Source organism: Lepisosteus oculatus, chromosome 2 (assembly GCF_040954835.1).
Source record: "Lepisosteus oculatus isolate fLepOcu1 chromosome 2, fLepOcu1.hap2, whole genome shotgun sequence".
Taxonomy (NCBI): Eukaryota; Metazoa; Chordata; class Actinopteri; order Semionotiformes; family Lepisosteidae; genus Lepisosteus; species Lepisosteus oculatus.
This window is the reverse complement of record NC_090697.1, coordinates 75,543,284-75,552,833: the sequence shown is the minus strand read 5'-3', so window position 1 is coordinate 75,552,833 and position 9,550 is coordinate 75,543,284. Positions and strand designations below refer to the sequence as shown.

The 9,550-nt window shown below is 46.0% G+C and overlaps 1 protein-coding gene across 1 annotated transcript; it reads right to left on the bottom strand.

Annotated features, from left to right (window-relative positions):
- Window positions 1–36: 36 nt before the first annotated feature.
- Window positions 37–6,889, bottom strand: LOC102687467 (red-sensitive opsin). Its single transcript, XM_006625291.3, has 6 exons — window positions 6,616–6,889; window positions 5,925–6,221; window positions 4,675–4,843; window positions 3,944–4,109; window positions 2,977–3,216; window positions 37–1,864 (listed from the first exon to the last, which is right to left on the bottom strand). Exons 1-6 carry the CDS (start codon window positions 6,719–6,721, stop codon window positions 1,748–1,750), a joined length of 1,095 nt encoding a protein of 364 aa, XP_006625354.1. The 5' UTR covers window positions 6,722–6,889; the 3' UTR covers window positions 37–1,747.
- Window positions 6,890–9,550: the final 2,661 nt, after the last annotated feature.

Genomic DNA, 9,550 nt, shown 5'->3' with positions numbered 1-9,550 from the left:
TAACCTTCCAAATGACAATAAAAACACAGAAATGTATTGTTTTTCTATTTGCTGCAGATTTAATTCCCATCAAAAAAGAATAACATATATAAATTATGTGTCCTATGGTATCGTGTTTTTTTTTCTTTTTTTCTTTGCAGGATTACCTAGAGCAGAAGGCTTTATAATAATAATAACAGCAGAAATAAATACACATCCTCTTATCAACACTTTGTACAGAGCCGGGTAGAGCTGTTCTTCGACAATTTACAGGTGTTTTAGAACCTGTTTTCCAGAACTCGGGTACAAATTGATACACAGTGCAGAGATACTGAATTAAAATACCGTGCTAGGCTTGTCCAGTACTGACCATAAACAACGCCTTAAGACACTGACCACTGGCAATGTCATCACTTCAGTTACATTCCTCGGAGTGCTAAAAATTGTACAGAAAACAAGTTTTCCTACTTTCAAGCTTCAATCAACAGTTCAGTGCCATTCTGTTGTCATTCAGAAGGATAAAATGTGAAAACCAGTTTTTCTGTGTTAAGATATGAAGCTGCTCCCTGCATACAATTGCAAGGGCACAAGGAAGAGTCTCTACAGATTTATGTCCTGGCATGGAGTCGTCCTTTGCAAGCATCAGAAGTTCTGCAGAAATCATTCGTGGTTTCAACAGTGTCAACGTGCACATATGGGATAGTCACAGCTTGAGGTTCCCATTTTTTTTTTAGATTTAACCCCACCAAGGAGAGATTTACGCACTGATCTCCTCATATGCTGAGTGCTGTGCGTTTGTACGGCACACAGCCTATAAAGAAATAAACAAGAAACATGAAGAAAAAATACAATTCTGAGCAATCAAACTGACCAAAGCACAGTTCCAGGGGAGATTCCAGTCTCAATCTAGTCTTGTTACTCCAGCCCAAACTGTCTTGAGGCAGATGCAGCCTGCTGTGCTGCTTTCAGATTGATCAGAAAAGCTGTGTCTCATCCTGCACACCCTGTATAGCACAATGGCCTCCACGTCTGGGGGTGACAGAGTAAGATGAGACCCCTCGATTAGCCATGCCTGATCGAACAGCACATCTGGCTTATCAGACACAACAGCGTGGCCAGGTCATTCAGCATTACAGAGAAGGGGACTGCAGAGACATAAACTGTGAACCATTTGTTTTACAAATCGGATTTCTTATTGATGGGGAGATGGTGAGTGCATTATTACAAAATACACCTTAAAGAGTGCTATTTCTGAATATAAAACAGTAGTAGCAGCATAAGCAAATTTTTAATCAGCGCAATACTCTCTCCTGCGGTGTTCCTAGCGGGTTAGGAGATAATGAAATTTGAATAACGACACTTTTAAAATGAAAAGGTCCACTGGAGCAGGTGGTGGTGTGATGTAACTCAATACCTCAAAATGAGAAGAGGTATAAATAAAATATTTTTTTACAGAAATATATACAGATTTGCTTTGGGCTGTCTTTATAACACAACCGTCCCCTGTCGTTACGGTTTGCCTGTGTTGTCTGTGAGTATCTTACGCGATAGACAGAAGGCGGGTTGTGCTGATGAGTTGGTGTTAAAGCAGGGACGGTAGACCGAGAGAGTCATTAATATACTGTGTATTTGTACGAGTCCTTCACATATTTTGTTGTTTTTTTTCCCATAAGATAGTTTTTTTTCTTCTTCTTCTTTTTTTTTTGTTAAATTCGTCGGACGAGTTCTCCTGGCGGGTTCCCGCGGCGCGCGAGGTATGGCGGTTATTTTACGCGGGAGAGACGGAGGAATTTGAGACCGAGGAGACTTCCGTTTTGGACGCTGAGGACAGTTCGGACCCGTCGTCCACCTTCTTACCGAACAGCTGCATTATGCAGTTGCGGAACTGAAACGAAGAAGAAGGGGAAGAGGAGGGGGGGGGGAGACATTTGGAAAGGTGAGGTGTTCGTTAGACAGGAGTCGTCATCAGCGTCAAGACGACCGCAGCAAAGGGAGCTGCGTGTGTTGTGTTCAAACACCGGACCGTGACGTGAAAGATATTGCCAGTCACAACATCCTAGCAGCGTAGTGCGCTTACAAATTCGGTTGTCTGTGAAAAATGAGGGGTCGCTGATTCAAAACAGCGTCCTTCTGTATAGTTTTAGTGCAAATGTGTAGCGTAACGGACTGGAAGTCGGCACACGGAAAAACGCAAGAGTGTGTTGTTCTTTTTTGAAAGTCTGAAGGACTTCCCCTCCCATTTTAATCTTGCTCAATTTCTTTGTGTGTGAAAACGTTTATGCTTAAAAACGTGCGTCCCACATCTTACACACTAGGAGTTTGCCGGGGCTCATCTAGAATTTGTGTGAATCGCCCCCGTGTGGATAGGCTTTGGCACAGCAAGCGAGCTTTCTATATGTGTGGTATTTGCTCTGGTAGAACTGAACTTAAAACTTGAAATGAGAACCTCGCACCTGAAGAAGGCTCCATAGCCGAAACTTTGTTTTTCTTTTCTTTTCAGCCTGGAATAAACCTGTTCCTTTGCAGCCTACGCATGCTGACGCAGCCACCTACTTGAACTTAAAACTTTTATCACTTTTATCCTTTTTTGCTTCCCGTACTGCAAAGATTGAATGGCTGCAATTCAGCTGTGCAAGTCTTTTTTATTTTGTTCTGTTTTGAAATGGGATATTTAAGATGAAAAATCTAGCACTTCATGCATGTGAGCTTCACCACACAGGGAGTAAATTACATACAAATCTGAAACGTTGCAGGCCCTTGGATTTATTTAAAATCAAGGGTTTAAAGTAGGGAGCTGCATCAGTATGCATAGGCCGCACGGGAACTGTTCAAGGCTGTTCCTGTTTCTTCACCTTTCAGCAGGATTGAACCTTAACCTGTTCCTTAAATTACAAGGCAGGTAATGCAGCACATACTGTAGTAACAATGCAAATGATTTCATATGGTCCCCCTCCTGCTTGTAGCTACAGTGGAACACACGTCAAACTCAGCCCTCACCTGTCTGTTCATGAAGACGTAGATGACGGGGTTGTAGATGGTGGCGCTCTTGGCAAAGTAGGCAGGCATGGCGGCCGCCAGGGGGTGGAAGGCGTACCCAGGGTAGGCAGTACCGAAGCAGACAAAGAAGGTGTACGGGCCCCAGCAGACGCAGTACGCCACGATCATGACCACCACCATCCTGGACACTTCCTTCTCCGCTTTCTGGGTGGACTCGGACTCCTTCTGTTGCTGGGCGACCTGGAGGGGGAATAGGGCCAGCAGAGATCAGAGGCCTGTGAGGCAGGACCCGAGGACGGGGCTCTGCCGGCTCGGTGCTAGCGCCGCGAGCCTCAAGCCAGGAAACGCCAGCATGACGTCCAATTCATGATTATTATCTCTGGAGAACGTGACTGAAGCGGGGCTTGTAAAACTGAACAGAAGAAAATTCGAGTTTGCATGGCCACCCCCTGATCCTAAAGAGCTCCATTTCCGCAGGTCCCCTAGAATTACAGATCATCGGATTATCTGGAACAAGCAGTTCCTACTTGGCAAAACCCAGCTACAGCGTGAATTAATATATTAAGATTTGAGGTTGCCTGCCGTCTTGAGGAGACATCAGTGAGAGATGCTCTTCTCCTTCAGTCAGAACTAAGCTACCAGTACATTATTGCAGAGCTGCTAGCTTATTAAAAAGGGATTGATGCAGGTGAAGTGTGGGAACCTGTCTCCACTTCTTTACTCCCCCTCCACGGCCTCATTGTGAGCCAACACGTAAAGACACAATTGGATTGAAGATTGATTTTTTTTTTTTAATGTTGAGGGTGAGAATAACAGCTCAGAGGGAGTACAGCTCTACCCCAAAGAAGCTCCAGTAAACCCATGTGGTACTCTGCCACTTTTCTTTATGTACCAGCGCGTCTCTATGTGTTACAATCAATTTCCGATGTAGGAAATTGCGCGCATGTGTGATCTGCAGGGTACGTACAGAGCGGATGGCCAGCCACACAGCAATGTAGCAGAGGACGATGATGCCCAGAGGGATTATACAGCAGGTGATCATCAGCACCACCATGTAGGACACCATCCCAGGGTCCTCATTGCCACTGAACACATCAGGTCCACAGGATGTCTTCAGACCATGAGGCCAGTACCTGAGGCGCAGACAGAGAACAAGAGAGGGTGTAGGAAGAAGCGAACAATTCATTTAAACCTGGATTTGGTTTTTGTGCGTTTCCTTCTATCTTTATTTATACAAGAGCATTTTACGGGAGTCCTGAGTGAATCCACCTGAAAAGCCGGTCATCTGGAGCTCAGGTTTGAGCTCTGACTGAGTTCTCACTGACTTCTGTAATCCTCTGTACTGGAGCAGTTTGAGTCTGGCCTGTGTGTGTGATTGTGGTGCAGACATGGCCTTCATTTGCCGCACAGTATTGGTCCATCTTGATCACTGGGCAGTGACCTTGCAGTGTTCCCACTTAGAGGGAGACACTTGCTCGAATAAGATATTGGCTCTATTGACTGCACTGGGCCGCTTGTGGTGTAGAAATGGCGCATGGCCTGTGGTGTGACCATGTACTTGGGAAGGGAAAGATTGTACAGTTTTAACCCCTCCCCTGCTGAAAGATATAGAGTTGAGCTGACTTGCCTAGCAATCATTGATTCCAGTTAGGGGAGAGACAGAAGTGATTGATCATTATTTATGAGGAAAACCCATACCTGCTCCAGCCAAAAACGGGAGGCGCGCACCAGCCGGCAGACCACACCCAGGTAAAGATGATGCCTCCCAAAGCCCATTTGGAATCAAACTTGACGTTTCCAAAGGGCTTGCAGACCACCACCCACCTCTCCCAGGAGATCACAGTGAGAGACCACAGACCAGCAATGCCTGTGGGGAAACAGAATGATTGGATCTAGAGGCAAGCAAGAGAAGGCATTCTTCCAAATACCTGTACACTTTTTTCCTTCTTGTCCTTTATGCATTCCTATGCGCAAAAAATTCTGATCACGCACAGATTGACGTAAGATTGACGTTATGGCCTCTTCTTACTTGTAGCCTTTTATTGATTTCCTGCTTCTGTTTCAGTCATGTACCCATGACCTGACAGTTATCTTAATTTATTAGGTCAAGAGCACTTGCTTTCAAGACATCATGCTCTTGCTAAAGTAGGTGGGGTGGGTTGTGTTTCCAGCTGTGGTGACACGAATCATGAAGTGGGACCCATGCCAAATAACAGGCATTTCCAATTATTCGTCCCTCCAAGCCGACCAACTAAAAAAGTTCTCAATCCATGTACTGGAGAGTCACAGTTCAGCTGGTCACAAAGGTCACGCTTATGTCATCAATGGGTAAAGAGTTTGAACATGTTTTTAAAGCAATTTAGTAAGTTAATTCAATGACTCAAATCAGGAATGGCCGATTAGAGTCCTTGAGCTCTACAGGGTTTTGTTATTTCAATTTCAGATGATCCCTACACGTCTTAATTAAAGAGGTCACCCAACAGGTCGATTCAAGCTTCAGTGGTCCAAACTGACTTATTCCAAGTGTTAAGGAAGTGACGGTTTGTGGGTAAAACCAACTGTATCATCAACAGTGTTGGCCACCTCTAAATTGAAACGACAGGGAAAGCTTGTAATATCATGTCAATTGTTAAACGGCACTCTTTGGCACCTCCACTTTCAATCCAAATGCTTTCGTACCAACAACGGGCGATGTGACATCCTGAATCCTTCGGCTTGGCACTTCACCTTTACAGTTCCTCTTTTTTTTGTTGACCTGTGAAGCTCAACTAGACCTGTGTCTCCATGAGAAAAATGATTTCTTGCATCTCACAAGCAGAGATCAGCTTTGCACAGGAGCTGCTCACAGACTTAACACATCAGCAGTTATGTGTTAGCAATTACTGAAGGCATGCTTTGCTTGCAGTGTTAGATTTCAAGCCTTACCAAGATTTAGGCAGAGTGCTTACCGCAAGTGGCAACGGTGAAACCCTCAAAGACGCACATGGGGTGGCCAAGGATGAAGTAGCCGAAGATCTGGTTGCAGATGCTGATCGTGGTGGCCAGCAGAGTCTCGCCCAGGTCGGCGATGGCCAGGTTCACCAGGATCCAGTTCAGCGGGTGTCGCAGCTTCTTGAACTTCCAGGTGGCCACCAGCACCAGGCCGTTGGTGAAGACGGAGGCAGTGAACACGAAGATCATCCACAGGGTGGAAAGGTTGTACACCCAGCGGGGTGCAATATGGTAGTTCGGCCCCTCGAAGGGACCTGTGAATAATCACATCACGTCAACTTCACTTGTTGGTTCTCGTGTTTTATTGCATGTAGTTTACAGCATGACATGATCTAAGCAAATACTGTGTGTGTGTTCCTGGTATCCCCCAGTCTGTTTGGATCAGCTATGAAGTGATCCCTAGGTTCTTACTTTGTGTATTGGAAGTGTATTCGTAACAGAATTTGGATTTTATTCTAGCATACCACACATCTACTACTGTAAGTGCCCAGAGTGGTATAATGTAAAGAAACCAATTTAAAAGCCCCAAAAATCGGGATCTGATGGGTAGCAAGCTCATCACAACCGGTGATTGGCCCTTACGTGGGTCTTCAGTTTTGGCCAAAGGTTTCTGCTTTGGTGTAGTGTGTCCCTTGCTCTGTCTCTCACCTCTGGTGTTGTTGGTGTTGGTGTAGGTGAAGATGGAGTCCCTTGTGGTGTCCTCTTCATGTTTTCGACGGGCTGCGAACACAGCGCTCCCCCAGTGCTCCGTCATCTTGTGCCGGCGTTCTTTGTGGCACGAGAGGGCTGCTCTCTGTTTCGCCTCTACTCCTTGTCGCGCCCCTGTCTCTCCTTCCCTCTGTTTGTAGCCCTTGGTGTTTGTACGTACCGCTGTCCTGTCTTTCGGAATCTCCCTGTCTCTTTTTCCGCCTCTCACCTTATGCGCAACCAATGGTCTTCCACCCACCGGACACAGCTCTTTTATACCGGACTGGTCTCGGACGGATTACGGCCAACGTCATCCGAATTAGAGCCGAGGGTGGGAGGGGCGATGGTGTAAGGCAGGAACCAGTAGTGAAGTTTTTCGACTAACTGATCTTTTAATGAGGATCCTGGTATTAATGGGGGCCGAACTGAGCTGTGTCCATCACACACAATCACACAAAGGTAGGCTCACACACACAGGGCCCTGGCATGTATACAGTTTGAGGGTAATCTTCCTTAGATAAGAAGTGGGTCTTTTCTGGCCAGTTCAGGTGAAATCTCCGATCCTTCTCTTTGTTAATCTGATGGACTAATTAACCAGGAAGGCCAAAGTGTTAAATTTTTTTTTCCTAAATCACTCTCCTGCAAATTGGGTTGCCCTCCTTTTTAGTTTTCTTGTGCGGCCTTAGGTAAGTTGAGAGTTTGAAAAGCAGCTGCCAAAGCCATTACCAGTTCTCGTTTAAGCTTTGCTTGCGTCGGATATCATTTGTCTCTGTTACAGTGATGGGTAAGCTTTAGTATCTTCCAAGAAACTAATCAATTCGGCTGCCCTCAAATCGCATGGTGGCCACAACTTTAGAAGTTGTTGAAACCCCACACTAGCTCTTGAGCTGGGATGACCTCACCTTTGCCAATCTTTTAGGGTGTTTGGTAAACGTTGATTGCCTATCAGGCCTCATGAGAGTTTAAGGTCTGTGATCAACAGCGGCTGTTTTTATCAATGATCGTTTTTCCAAAAGTACTGTGAATGCAAATGTCTAAAAGCATCAGTTGACCAGGAGATGCCTTTAGTATTAAAATAAATGTAAAGTGGGTTTTATTTAATTCATTTATTTTACTGGTGGTTTTGGAACACGGAGGCGGAGTGAATAAAAAAAATAACAGGAACATATACCTTCGGTAGAGTGAAAGGTCACTTTTCTGTGCCAGCACTTTAAAACAACAACAACGCTCCCTGAGAAGAATCCTGAGCTGTATTTTCCTCGATGGCGTCCAGCATCAGGTCTAGCAACCTGACCCTTCAGTCTCGGAGAGGAGGCCTAAAAGGGAGCCCTATTTTTTTGGATCTAGCTCTAAATGGGACCACATCCATTAAAAAGAGGAATGTAAACGTGATCTTATTTTAAAGACCACCGGAGCAGAGCGAGGTGTTCAGGACACGTTTACATCCGTACTCGTCCTTCTCCTGTGCAAGCATGCTGCCTAATCCCTGCACAGGATGCTGGCGTTTCAGTCTGTGTCCTTCAAATCATCACTCTCATTTAGCCTTACCCTCACCTACTTGGCCTCACTGAACGGAAACTTCTGAAAAGTGGGTCTGACCGGCTTTGTGCCTTCGACCTGTACGTCCAGAAATACCCTTTGGCCCCCTTCCGGCCATAATACAGACCACGCTTGGCCTCAATGTGCGGAACTATTTTGTACTGAAGTGGTTCACCTGCGCTGTAAAAGACCAGTTAAGTTCCAGTTAACCCTTTGTGTGCTGGCCCTGGAGCATGGGGTCCGTCTTGGGTTGGACAGTGTTATTCTGAAATGAGCCGACTATGACATCATCGTCTTGGTGTTCGCTTTGTGGAAGTATGAACAGCTAAGCTTTGTGGTTACTCTGGTATTCCTGCTGTGTGCGTATAAACTCCTAATAAATATCCCAATCATACATTCTGACTTGTGTGTTTTTGTAAGAGGTGCTTCAAAAACAGCACTGGAGATGTAAGGGGTTTTTGTCTATCTGTGGGCACATGAGAGTGACCAAGCTGAGGAAGGTCAATTCTCTCTGCAAGATTCCCTACTGGGCTCATTGCTGCCAATCTCTGGCACTGAATTCCAGAGTTGCTCATATGTAGCTTTTCCCCTGGAATTTTGTAAATATGTACTGTGAGCCTCTTCTGAAACTATGGAGGCTGAAAATTAGTCTTCATGTGCTTTTTTATTTCTATTTTGCTCCCTACATAGAATGCAGCATTTTAATATTTGCTATGAAAGATCTATAGGTATTTATTGCTCTTTTTCCTCTGTACACTACATGGCCTTTGAGAATGTCGTGATTTCCAGTCTTCAGTGGTAGTGGTGTCTGATGCCTTGCTGTGTATAGCTGTAATTTCCACCTGCTTTAATAACTGCTTTACTAAACTTTTTGCCAAAATATGGCAAAAAGCGATAGATTTATTATTGCCGTAGCTGATGGAGAACATTCCCTTTGGCGGGGCACCGCTCCCTACAGCCAATGTCATCAAAACCGTACCTCCACGAGCCGCCCGTGCACCGTCAGTTAAACCCCTCGAACGCCTCAAAGGCGCGTTTCTAAAGCGCCCTTTATTTCTGCAAACCCTGACCCAAGCTGCTTATCCGGGCGCTCGGGGTGTCACCGGAGGCGAGCGAGATCCCCGCCGGCCGCTGACCCTGATTGCAAGCGACAGTGCGGGCAGCAGAACCCACGCTAATCCTCCGCGGATTGGCGGTTCAGCTCGGGCAAAGCGGGGTTTAACTGCAAAACCCTCTTCGGAGCTGCCTGTAATCGCTCGCGCCCCAGGGCTCCAGTTTCCACCTTCTGCCCCCTCCGCCTTCCCAGTCTAGACCACAAGGGCGCTGGCGGGCGGATAGGAAACTCAGACCGTCGGGC